Here is a 14,033-nt window from a genome sequence, read left to right as displayed (position 1 = left end):
CTGATACTTTGCCGAGTTTTCATCATTTACAAATATAATGTAATAAATTCTGTATTACATGACAACGGATATGATGTTCTATTGATATCATAGGTACATCATGTTTAGTAATTAAAGATAAATGCACAGAGCCTAAATACCCTGATACATTTTTATGCTCCCGGTAGGGTGGCATATTGCAGTTGTACTGTCAGTCCGTTTGTCTGTCTGTCTGTGTGTGTGTGTCCGTCCAAAAACTTTAATATAGCCATAACTTTTGCAATATTGAAGATAGCAACTTGATATTTGGCATGCATGTGTATCTCATGAAGCTGCACATTTTGAGTGGTGAAAGGTGAAGGTCATCCTTCAAGGTCAAAAGTTAAAAAATCCAATCCAAGGGAAGTAATAAGCTTTAAAAGGGAGATAATTTCTAAACCTGCCAAATGATATATTGAAATTTTATTTCAAAGCTGCGCAATAGTGGGCATTGTGTTTCGGACAAACACAATTCTTGTCTAATGATGCCATAGCTAGTGAGGTAACTTCAAGGTGTTAAAGCGAAGTATTAAAATTATTAAACGGCATTATTACACTCCCGCAAAGTCATCAATAATGTAAAAGCCATTATTTGAAACTGGAATAAACAATGTAGTGCAACTGTTTCATTGCCCAATCAATGCTGTCATAAAAGATGTCAGGTGATAAGGTCCTATCTCCAGTTGCATAATCTGCTCTGCAATGACCAGTCATTTTGAATGTATCTTAAGTCATTACTGCACCCTATTGTCAATTTAAAGGTTTCACAATGTAGCTGTAGCAGAGCATTTACACTGCTTTATATACTAGTATTAATCTTGAACAACAAGTTGGTGTATCACTAAATAAATTTGGTCTTCTGCTTAAGGATATAACATGCACAATATAATTACCATTTTTATATCGATACACAGAAGACCTCTAACCACTTATTTGATGATACACCAAAATGAACAGCATCTAATTACATGTATACTTCTTTATCAGGGTAGCTTTGCTTGAAACTTATTTATCATAGATACACTAAGTGCTAAAATTCCTAGTGGGAAAACAAAGTTTAACCCTTCATGGATTGAGAAGTTGGACAACAGTGGAAAAACACTGGGATCATGGTGCAAGAGAGATACCGGCAATGAGTTTGCAAGATATTGTACTGTCTGAATGAAGTCCATCTTGTAGTAATTCTGGTGCTAATCAACTTATAAGTCATGCAGATGGATAAAAACACAAGGAAAACATGAAATACATGCATGATTATTCACAAAAGCGTTTGTTTGGAAGTGCCCAAAAGCCAAGCAGCTCTCAGGGTTGTGGGGATAAATCTATCTGTATGCAAGTACATCCATCACACAAGGAACAGGTACAAAAGGCTGAAATCTTCTGGGCCCTTAAGGTAGCTTCAAGTGGGTATCCATACAGAACATGTGATGGCACTCCTGCTCTGTTTCAAGCTATGTTTCCTGGACCTGTGTCTAAAAAATAAGTATTATGTATTCCTACTTTTGAGGGAAAAGTTCCTACTTTTTCCTACTTTTTTCCTACTTTTCTTGCAAAAGTAGTTCCTATTTTTTCCTACTTTTTGAAAAAAGGTCACTTGACAGCCTGCAGAAAGTGTCGTCCCTTACTTGAAGTTGCTGACTGCACAGGCTAATCTGGAAAGCCATTTCACACATATTCCTTAAGTCATCTTTCTCATTCAAAGTTCAAAGCTTGACCAATGGTCAGTGAGGTCAAGTAATAGGCACCTTTTAACCAGATCCCAAACCAACATCAGCATAAGCATCAAAGATTGGGCAGTGCTGTAACAGCCATCAAGAGCTTTCAGCGACAGAACCACAGTTTTCATAGGCTGAATTAAGTCACTGCCATCAGCTAGGAAGCCAAACAAGCGTGCTGACTTACAGTGGCTATATGTGACTTAGACCAAAGTGGACTTCAGTATTGTTTATATTTATGTTTCAGTAAGCCACCAGTGTCTGTTGGCGATTTGAGGAAGCCAGCTAATGATTCACAGGTAATTTTTTGTATACCTATTATGATAATATTTTATGTGGTGGAATGGAATACAAAATCAAGGATGTTTAAGATTTGTTCAAGGTGAGTTATTGTGGTGGCCCTAGGTCTGGCGTCATGCAGTGGTGTGCGTCATCAACTCTTTTTTTGTTTGAACTCTACAGTCCACATTTTTCCTCTAATTTTAATGAAACTTGTAGGTATTGCTATAATAGAGGTAAATAAAATCTATGCATAACATTATATAGATACTAACATGCACACAAACAAGCACACACAGAATCATACAAAAATGCCATGTTATGATAGTCTGGACAGAAAAATATATAGTTTAAACAAACAGTAATATATAGTTTAAACAAACAGTAATATATAGTTTAAACAAACAGTAATGGTATTAAACATTGAAAGCAAAACAATGCATATTACACCTAGATTATTATTGATCTACAAATAGCTTTACAACTGCCCAGTTTAGTAATTCCTATTTAGTAATATTTTGTTTTAGCTTGAGTTTCCCATGCTAAGCAAAGGTTATTGTTCAGCCCTCTTATTGAAGGAAGTAAATTCTTTCTCTTGCATATATAATTTAAATTTCTAGGATAAGGATATTAATATCAGTCATGTTATTGCTTGTACTCCCAAATAGCATTGTTTGACAGGAAATCTCTGTATATTTTTGCACATCATGCAATCCTAAAAATTCTAAAACATTATTTACAATTCTCTTGGTTAAAATACAGTCCCAGAATATGTGTAATATGGTTTTTTCATTTTCTTTACAAAAGCAACATAAATTGTCATAAACAATATTCATTTTATATAACAAAGATTAGGTGCCTAAAATTCTGTGTATAATTCTTGTCTGGAACCACTGAGTGTATGTGTCTCTAGATATAGTAAAAGTAAGTGTATGCACTTTTGACCATTCAATGTTATTAAAAAGTGTATTCCATTTTGAATGGCAAGTGGGTACATCTGTATTATAGCGAAAGCATTTATAAACAAGTTTATTTTGATTATGACCCAATACTATGTTATTTAAGTAAAACGATATAAATGCACATTGTATACTGGGCTTTCTTATAACTGAAAATCCTGATAATTTGAAAAATGCCTTCACAGTTCTGATTAAGCCTTCATGAAATAAAAAGTTCATTTTAGCACCAAATAGATTTTCTTATTCAGATTGTTTCAAAAATTCTCCAGAAGTGCATACTACTAGTATGTCCTTTACATACAATGTATCTTATTCCCCTGTCATACATATTTTTATTATATATAAAATGCATACCTATCTTGAAATTGTGGTTGTAAAATAAAGGCATATCAAGGATGTCTTCACACTGACTGATATTTTGTTTATTAATATACTCAATATAGAAAGTAAGGACATCTCTCGAAAAAACAATTTGTTGAACCTATCATAATTTGTTCTATGTAACATTTTCCCAAATTGAACATTTTCTTCACATCAAACATAGAATACACCAGTTGGAAACATTTTCCATTGCTTGATACAATTTTTCTTAACCATGTCATTTTCATTGTTTTTTCAAAAGCATATATATCAGTCATGGCCACTCCATCATCATATTATTTAACAGCAATAGAATGTTTAATTTTTGCTGGCCCATCCCATTCAATATTTGAAAACAGGCTATTTATCTGTTTTAATACTTTTTCTCCTGGGCTAGGAAGAGCTATAAACAGGTGTGCAAAAAAGGGAAGTAAGAGTGTTTTAACAACAGTTATCTTTCTTAGGGGTGTTAAAGTTCTCCTTTTCCAAAAATTTATAATATTGTGCAGCTTTTTAAGTTTACTGGAGAAGTTTATGTCTATCATTTTCTTTAAGTCAACATCAAATAATATTCTTAAAACTTTAAAGTTAGTTGTGCCCCATACTAGTTTATATTCAGTTTATATTGATTGTATGCTGAACTTTTTGGAACCAATCCATATAAGATTTGTTTTGTCATAATTAATTTTTAATCCAGAGCAAATGGCAAAGTTATTTAACAGATCAAGGGTAGCATTTAGGGAGACATCGGTGCCATCTAGAAATAGAGATGTATCATCTGCAAACTGAGAAATTTTATATTCAATATTTTGTATCACTATCCCTTTAATTGCATTACAATTTCTTATTTTAATTGCCAAAATTTCAGCACAGAGAATAATAATATACGAACTTATTGGGTCTCCTTGTCCGCAGCCTCTTTCAATTGTAATAAATTCTGATAAAAACCCATTGATTTGAATTGCCGTTAACTTAACGGTTAAGGTATGATGTAGGAAAAGGGAAATCCATTTTTTTAATGTTGTACCAAAATTAAAATAATCTAATGTTTTTTCTATAAAATCAAACTCAAGGGTATCGAATGCCTTTTCAAAGTCAATGGTCATCAAGAGTCCAGGGTTGTTATTATCTTCTGTATATTTCATAATGTCATATAATAGTCTGGTATTCTCACCAATATATCTACCTTTAATAAATCCTGTCTGATCTTTAGAAAGAGTGTCAAGGACAGTTTTAAGTCTATTTGCAATAGTCCCAGATGCAAGCTTGTAAACGACATTTAAAAGCGTTAGTGGCCTTAGGTTTTTTAGAAAATGTCTGGGTTTATTATCTTTAGGTATACATGTGATTATACCTTGTTTTTGAGTAACTGACATGGTTCCAGAGGTAAAACCATAATTAAGGCTTCTAACTAAAAAATGACCTAGATCATTCCAAAAGACTTTTAAAAAATCTGCGGTAAAACCATCTGATCCAGGGCTTTTTTCATGTTTCATATTTTTTAAAGTGACTGGTATTTCCTTAAGTGTTAGTAATCCTTCCAATGATTGAGATTGTGCAGTGCTTAATTTAGTAGTGTTTATGCCTTTAAGGTCATCATGTACATTGTACGAGTCATTGAAAATAGAGTATACAGTATAAATTTTTTTGTAGAATCGGGCTGCTTCTTTTAAAATACTTTGATTGTCAAGTAGCCGTTGACCTTCATCGTTTTCAATAAAAGGGATGTTTTTACTAGTAGCATATTGAGATTCTAAGTTACAAAAGTAATTTGAGGGTTTTTCACCTTCATCAATCCATTTCGCCTTTGCTCTAATAAAAGCCCCTTTCAATTTCATGTTCCGAATGTTTATAAGTTCTTGATCTAAAATATTGAGTTTTTCAATGTTATCATTCGTTAATTTTTTTTCAATGTCTTCAATTGCTTTTAAAATGTGATCTTCCCTCTCTTTTCTCTTTTTCGATTTGAAGCTTGAATATGATATGGTTTTACCTCTGATTTCCATCAATAAAGTTTCTAGAAACAGTTGATCATTGATATTAAACTGTATTAAGTCATTATCTATAGTATTAAGAAGTTCAATATTATATACAGATAAGGCATATTGCTGCTTAACTTCTTCAATTTTGTGCTTTATGCAATTAAGATATTCTTGGTCATTAAGTAATGGGTTATTAAATTTCCACAGGCCTTTTCCATGTTCTATTTGGCTAAAGTTTAATTCCAAGGTTATAGGGGAGTGGTCTGATCTGTAGCTAGCCTGTATGTCAGATTTCCGCATAAACTGATGAAAATCATAAGTAGTTAAAAAGAAGTCTAGTCTGCCTTGTTGGACGGTATTAGGCTTTCGCCAAGTAAAACATTTTGCATTACCTTTTATGACCCTAAAAGTGTCTATTAGATTTTTATCACTGATAACAGAAGATAATAATTCCCTTGAATTCTTATTATTATTAAAAGTTTTATAGTTGGCATAATCAATATTCACATCAAGTACAAAATTGAAGTCTCCACATAATACATATGAATCGTTACCTATGGTCTCTATTATTTCGAAAAGTTTACTATAGAACAAAGGAGTATCATTGTTAGGTCCATAAAGAGTGCACAGAGTAAATATATGGTGATCTATTGTTAAGTCTAGGATTAATAAATTTACTTTGGTATCTTTTTTTTTTGTTAATGCACTTTAAAAGACATGTTTGTTAAACATTTATTAAATAAAATACATACTCCTCTTGAATTAGAAGTGCCGAAACTAAAATAGCATTCACCACCTCATTGTGAGTAAATATGTTTTTCCATTGAAGAAATTAAATGACAATCTTGCAAACAATATATATGGGCATTAAGACTTTTCAGATTTTCAAAAACATCAGATCCTTTAGAAACATCATTCAGACCACGACAGTTGTATGATACAATCTTTACATTATCCATTTGTATTATAAACGATTACATTTTCGTTGCAACACCATATATATAAAATAGCATTCTCATCTACTGCAGTCACTATACAGTTCATTTTATATTCATCCAAACAAACAAACAGGCATTGAAAATTTAACACAAACATACAAGAACATTAAACATACAATTTAAACAAGAACACAACAGTAGGTCAAATAGTATGATAAATTGCCCTTCATATTAGACAATACGGTCTGGTTGCTATGCTATTCAAGATGTAAAATTGAAATATAAAAATATAAACATAAGCAAGTGTAGTAGTAATCATAATCACTTGTCTGTCTATAGGATTTTTATGAAACTTGCTCAGAATGTTTATAATTTGATGAAACTTTCAATGTTTATCTTGACAAGCCGCGGAGGCATCTTTGTCATGTGTGTCCAAAATCTAGGTCACCAGGTCAAATCTTATAAAACCTTATACCCACTCCAGAGGCCACTTGTAGGACTAAAAAAATAAAATAAAAGTGTCTACTTTATGCACACTTTTATGACTCGGTCTTTATGAAACTTGGTTAAAATGTTTTTCTTGAAAATGTGAAGGAAATATCTGAATCTCAGATAATTTATATACCGTAAGTCCAGTGTGGTAAAAACACAGGAGATCCACTGGTCAAGGCTTCAACCATTGGTGTCCATGAACATACATAGAAATTGTGCTTGAGAAGGCTGCATTAGTTGGTGCCCTCTGATATGAGGAATAACCACCTGGACGTACAAACAGTCCATAATGCCATCAGTCTAACAATACTAGCAGAGTAGAATTCAAATATTGTTAACCAGATAACACAATTATACCAATATCCTCTAACATCCAGCTTCTAGCTTGGCATAATGATAATGCCAATCTATGAATTTTATGAAATCGCAGGATGCATAGTAGTTTGAAACACTGATACATGTACTTGAAAATATACCTTATTTCCAAATACCAGCGGCAGCATTTAAAAAAGTTTAAATAGACATTTGCTCTGATGCATGTTGGTATTTTTAACATTCATCCAGTAATTTGAATGGTAAAGTGATTAAGTTGTCTGCCCCCTTGTAGCTGTAATATCCCCACTCAAGGAGCTTTCTGCAAAGATAACAAGAACTGGATCTGCCCAGGAAAAATTTATGATTTTCTCTGTTAGTCGAATGCTTTTGATGTAAAAGAGTTAAGCTCATTAGTTTAGCATAATGCACAGGCTAATCTGGGATTGCACTTAACACAAATGGGTTAAGCTTGGTTTTCGCAGATAGAGGCTTAATCATTACATGTTCCCACTTTGCAGAACTACTCTGGCGGGTCCCAGCCGGGCAGCCTGGAGGCATTGAAGAACATGATCTTCAAACTGCAGCAGGAGGCCGTCACAACTGACAGCGAGGATGAGGGCAGTCGGTCACAGCTCTCAGCCAAGGTACTGGGTCCAGTTTTAGTAAAGCAGTTGGAAGATACTAACATAAGAGACTCCCACTAGGAAAACTGGGCTTTGTGCATGTGCGTAAGGTGTCGTCCCCGATTAGCCTGTGCAGTCCGCAGATGTTAATCAGGGAAGACACTTTCGGCTTTTATTGTAGTTTTCACTGAAAGAAAGTCTCTTTTTAAAATCCAGTGTAGGGGGAAAGTGCTGTCCTTGTTTTTCAGCCTGTGCTGACTGCACAGGATAATCTGGGATAACACTATTTGCACATTCATTTAGTGCCATTATACCAGATTATACCAGATTATAGCAGAGTGAGGCTGATATGTTCATGGTGTATGTGCACTGAGTACTAATAAACCAGCATCCTCAGGAAAAGTATAAGTGGGAAAACTAACTACCGTGATATTACTGAAATACTGTTTAAGGGATCTTTTCACGTTTTGGTAAATTGACAAAATTGAAATAAGTTGTTTCAGATTCGCAAATTTTCGTTTTAGTTATGACATGTGTGAGGAAACAGTATTACTGAACATTTCCCATGGTCTAATATAGCCATTATATGCAGCTTTTGACGATTTAAAAACTTAAAATTATAAAGCGTTGCAACGCGAAACGATTGAATAATTTGGAGAGTTCTGTTGTTGTCGTTTAATTTTGTGAAACTACAAAGATTGCTAATATAACGTATAGAATACATCAACCATGTATACTTGGCAGAATAGCCAAGAGGGCTAATGCGTTTTTACTCCAGGACTCAGGGGGTCGCTGGTTTTTGAGCCCTGCTGCGGGCTACTTTTTTTTTCCTTTTTAGCTCGACTATTATATATAAAATATATATAGTGTAGCTATCCTACTCACCCCGGCGTCGGCGTCGGCGTGCAAATGTTAAAGTTTTCGTACTACCCCAAATATTTCCTTTGTCCCTTGACATATTGCTTTCATATTTTGCATACTTGTTTACCAACATGACCCAAACCTATAAACAAAAGCAGACAACTCTATCAAGCATTTTGTCATAATTATGGCCCCTTTTCCACTTAGAATATGCAGCAAATGTTAAAGTTTGCATACTACCCCAACTATTTTCAATGTCCCTTTACGTATTGCTTTCATATTTTGCATACTTGTTTACCATCATGACCCCAACCTATAAACAAGAGCAGACAATTGTGTCAAGCCTTTTGACAGAATTATTGCCCCTTTTATACTTAGAATATGCATATAATTGATAAATCTATGTTAAAGTTTGACAAAACAACACTTACCTCACATACCATAATGCACTCCACTCAAACCATCCCCCAGAACCCCCCCCCCCCCCCCCCCCCCCAGAACCCCCCCCCCCCCCCCAACAAAAAAATGTTGTTTTATCCCCCGCCAGAGGCGGAGGGATATTGTTTTGGCGTTGTCCGGCCGGCCGGCCGGCCGGCACTTTTGTGTCAGGAGCCATATCTTGTAAGTGCTTTGGCGGATTTCATTGAAACTTCGTATGTGTATATATATGCATAAGAGGATGATGCACGCCAAATGGAATTGTACACCATCTGTTAAAAACAGAGTTATGGCCCTTTGTATCTTGAAAAAATGCTTTTTACTATAGGCACTTTTGTGTCCGGAGCCATATCTTGGAAGTGCTTTGGCGGATTTCATTGAAACTTCGTATGTGTATATATATGCATAAGAGGATGATGCACGCCAAATGGCATTGTACACCATCTGTTAAAAACAGAGTTATGGCCTTTTGTATCTTGTAAAAATGCTTTTTACTATAGGCACTTTTGTGTCCGGAGCTATATCTTGGAATTGCTTTGGCGGATTACATTGAAACTTGGTATGAGTATATATATGCATAAGAGGATGATGCATGCCAAATGGCATTGTACACCATCTGTTAAAAACAGAGTTATGGCCCTTTGTATCTTGAAAAAATGCTTTTTACTATAGGCACTTTTGTGTCCGGAGCCATATCTTGGAAGTGCTTTGGCGGATTTCATTGAAACATAGTATGAGTATATATATGCATAAAAGGATGATGCACTCCAAATGGCATTGTATACCATCTGTTAAAAACAGAGTAATGGCCCTTTTTATCTTGAAAAAATGCTTTTTACTATAGGCACTTTTGTGATCGGAGCCATATCTTGAAAGTGCTTTGGCGGATTTCATTGAAACTTGGTATGAGTATATATATAGATAAGAGAATGGTGCACGCCAAATTACATTGTACACCATCTGTTAATTACAGAGTTATGGCCCTTTGTATCTTGATAAAATGCTTTTTTCAGTGTCAAATATAACCCTTTTGTGTCAAGAAGCATATGGGCGGGGGATATCAATTCAACGAATTTGCTTGTTTTTCTTATTTTTGAAAGATCATCTATTAAATGATCACACACCCACATTAAACCCCCCTCTTCCCCTCCAACCCCCTCCCCCCCACCCAAATTGTTTTTTTTCCTTATTTTTAAGCAGGTTTTCCGAAGGAAAAAACTGGTTATTAGATTGGCGAATGCGGGCGGGCTGGCTGGCTGGCTGGCTGGCTGGCGGGCGGGCGGAACAAGCTTGTCCGGGCCATAACTTTGTCGTTCATTGTGAGATTTTAAAATCATTTGGCACATTTGTTAACCATCATTAGACGGTGTGTCACGCGAAAAAATTACGTCAATATCTCCAAGGTCAAGGTCACACTTTGAGTTCAAAGTTAAAAAATAGCCATAAATGAGCTTGTCTGGGCTATAACTATGTCATTAATTATGAGATTTTAAAATCATTTGGCACATTTGTTCACCATCATGGGACGGTGTGTCGCACGAAAGAATCACGTCAATATCTCCAATGTCAAGGTCGCCACGGCTAAAAATAGATTTATTTTAAAACAAACTTACAAAGGGGGTTAATTTTGTTTGTTCATTTAAAAAGTTCAGTTTGAGTTGTCTCCCTTTATCAGATTTTTTTTCACAATGAAAACCTGGTTTTGTGACAATTTTGTCCCTTGTTGAAAGATCATCTATTACATGATCAAACACACCGCTTTTATAACACCCCCCCCCCCCCCCTCTCCATGATGGCTTATGTTATACTGTCAAGCACTCAAATAGTCAAGCGCGCTGTCCTCTGACAGCTCTTGTTCAAATTTTATTCTTGACTTTTTACTGGAGCTTTTAAGACCAAATGTTTACATTTATCAATAGAAAGCATTTAATGACTTACTTCAAAACATGCCAAAATCTGTGAAAAGGCCCCTTTAAAACAGTGAAAAATTCAAATAAATAAACAAAAACCACTAAAGTTGATCACAGATCTTCACCAATAGTCCTGCCTTAAGCAGTACAAGCATTCTATACAATTTTACAAAGCAATCTAAAACGCATCCAATGATACATTTATTGGGGAAACAATGTCATCACCTTCAACGACTGGTTAAATCCTTTGAGAAACTTTTATGTAGCCAGAAGAATATTTTCACTGCAGGTGCACAAGTTGCGTGCAGAAGCCGCCAACCTTGGAATCAACATTCCTGCAGCCGATGTCATGGACCCCAGGACCGGGAAACCCATGGCGCCTCTACCTGAACTAAAGGACTATGACTTCCAAGGGGAGCCTGGGGGTCAATCTCTGGAGAAGTAAGCCTGTCTGATTTGTGGCTTTCAGTAGTGAGATGTTCATGATAAGCAAACATGTAATCCCTTTGTTATGAGAATATTATTTTCTGCTGTGTTTTATGAGTATTTAGTAAAAATACAATAAAAACAGGTTAATGATGATAAACTTTCAATATATTTGGAATCAACTTTTTGGTTTCTGGTATTAAATGGTCAGTTTAATATTTATTGATCTGTTTGATTAGTTATTTATTGCAAGTTCACAGCATAACAAGGCAAGTGCAATTTCAGAGCACTTGTACATCTTGATCGACTGAAGACACTCGTTAATTCTCGAGAGAAGGACGTGAAACAGAGGAGTGGAGTTACCCCATTATGTGCTCACATGGATAAGCAGAAAAAATAAATGCAACAATATTAGCCTCATTCTTGGAAAACCGGGCTTAACGCATGTAAATAAACGTTCCCAGATTAGCCTATGCAGTTTCCACTTTCTGCCTAAACTAGCTTTTTTATTAATTTTTAAAGAGACCTTGTTTTATGCAAAAAATTCATAAAGCTGAAAGTGCTGTTCCTGATTAGTGTATGCAGACTGCACACACTGATCTGGTACAACTCTTTACACACAGGTGTTAAGACTGCACAGACTGATCTGGTACAACTCTTTACACACAGGTAATAAGACGGCACAGACTGATCTGGTACAACTCTTTACACACAGGTATTAAGACTGCACAGACTGATCTGGTACAACTCTTTACACACAGGTATTAAGACTGCACAGACTGATCTGGTACAACTCTTTACACACAGGTATTAAGACTGCACAGACTGATCTGGTACAACTCTTTACACACAGGTATTAAGACTGAACAGACTGATCTGGTACAACTCTTTACACACAGGTATTAAGACTGCACAGACTGATCTTGTACAACTCTTTACACACAGGTATAAAGACTGCACAGACTGATCTGGTACAACTCTTTACACACAGGTACTAAGAATGCACAGACTGATCTGGTACAACTCTTTACACACAGGTATTAAGACTGCACAGACTGATCTGGTACATCTCTTTACACACAGGTATTAAGACTGCACAGACTGATCTGGTACAACTCTATACACAAAGGTATTAAGACTGCACAGACTGATCTGGTACAACTCTTTACACACAGGTATTAAGACTGCACAGACTGATCTGGTACAACTTTTTACACACAGGTATTAAGACTGCACAGACTGATCTGGTACAACTCTTTACACACAGGTATTAAGACTGCACAGACTGATCTGGTACAACTCTTTACACAAAGGTATTAAGACTGCACAGACTGATCTGGTACAACTCTTTACACAAAGGTATTAAGACTGCATACACTGATCTGGTACAACTCTTTACACAAAGGTATTAAGACTGCACAGACTGATCTGGTACAACTCTTTAAAAGTTGATAGTGACTTATATTTGAGGACATTTCAGCAGAACGTGTGGGGATGGTTTATTAAGAAAATTGTTGTTCAAGAGTTATTTCTGTGAAATGCAAGTATGTATGTTTCTAAAAAATGGGTTTTATTTAAATAAGTGGGTTATTTTTTGGTTTGCGTTGGAGCACATGAGTTAGACTTTAATTTTAATATGGCTTAAGTACAAGTATGACTTCATATTAGCCATGTCATGCGACAATGGGTCTTGTGCCAAATGGGGTCCTGCAGTCTGGTCAGAATTTACCAAATCTCCTTACTGGGTAATTGTACAAGTTGGTTTAGAACTATGCTGGTCCTATATGGCATAAGACCAATGTACATACAACCAGGCTCATATTAACTTTTGTGATAAATTATGTTGACATTGATTTTACTGTATTTCAAATACTCATTTTATTTATCAATGTAAGTCACTGTAATAAATTTTGAAACGATTGTTTACTGCATATATATGATATCTTTTTACCTTTACACAATGGACGAGTTATTTTCACTGGGCTAAAGATATCGTTCTTTGGTACCCATCTTTTGACTCTACAAATAACTTATGTGCAAATGCATTTTGGGCACATCATAATTAATGATGTCATGTAAATAACATTATTGACTACGATCTTTGAACTCATTATTAACAAGAGTTTTTTTACAAAACATGTACCCCCTTCCAAACCCTAAATTTGCATGACGTTTAATATGTCAGTCCCCAACAGTTATGACGCAGCAAGCAATGTAAACTATTACATGTATATGGTTACATACACTGGCTGGAACATGTTTTGGTAAACGCCCTTTTAAATCCCATTACATTTTATTCCTTGAACGCATTTTATTGCTTTCAGTATAATAATTTATACAATAAATATGGAACTCAGTGTCCAATGTTAGATGATAATTTTATATAACAAGCCCCTGTAACGTTGACCTAAAATTCGAAGAGTCTTCCGTTCCTACCAAGTAACCTTCATAACCAATAGACCCTTTTCACAATAAGCCAAAATTGATAAGAGCGCAAAGTCACGTGACTCACAGAACTCCAGAACGAGGCTGAACGTGTATAAATTTCCAATACTCCCGCGCAACGCCGCATCTGATTGCAACCTTTCACTCTTTTGAACATTCGGCGATGTAACGACCTAGAAAACACAATATGACATTGTCAGAATAAGTTATAAATATGTAATTCACATTACAAGTGTCAATACGTTAAATAAATTGTCTTGATTAAAGTACTT

General features: G+C 35.3%; 1 protein-coding gene across 50 annotated transcripts in view; it reads left to right on the top strand.

Moving 5' to 3' along the window:
• The window catches only part of LOC127876359 (uncharacterized), a 40,142-nt gene extending 26,906 nt beyond the window's left edge, over window positions 1-13,236 (top strand). For 2 of the 50 annotated variants that reach the window (XM_052421527.1, XM_052421477.1), the window contains exons 6-10: window positions 1,981-2,032; window positions 7,577-7,702; window positions 11,180-11,331; window positions 11,602-12,169; window positions 12,262-13,236. In XM_052421527.1, coding sequence (XP_052277487.1) covers window positions 1,981-2,032; window positions 7,577-7,702; window positions 11,180-11,331; window positions 11,602-11,716 — 445 coding nt within the window. In that variant the 3' untranslated portion in view covers window positions 11,717-12,169; window positions 12,262-13,236. Of the gene's footprint in view, window positions 1-1,980; window positions 2,033-7,576; window positions 7,703-11,179; window positions 11,332-11,601 lie in introns of all 50 variants that reach the window. The other 48 variants (XM_052421525.1, XM_052421501.1, XM_052421522.1 and 45 more) reach the window with 48 other exon arrangements.
• The last annotated feature ends 797 nt before the right edge of the window (window positions 13,237-14,033 follow it).

Source organism: Dreissena polymorpha, chromosome 4 (assembly GCF_020536995.1).
Source record: "Dreissena polymorpha isolate Duluth1 chromosome 4, UMN_Dpol_1.0, whole genome shotgun sequence".
NCBI classification, from domain to species: Eukaryota; Metazoa; Mollusca; class Bivalvia; order Myida; family Dreissenidae; genus Dreissena; species Dreissena polymorpha.
The sequence above is the reverse complement of the archived record's forward strand: the minus strand, read 5'-3'. Positions and strand labels throughout refer to the sequence as shown.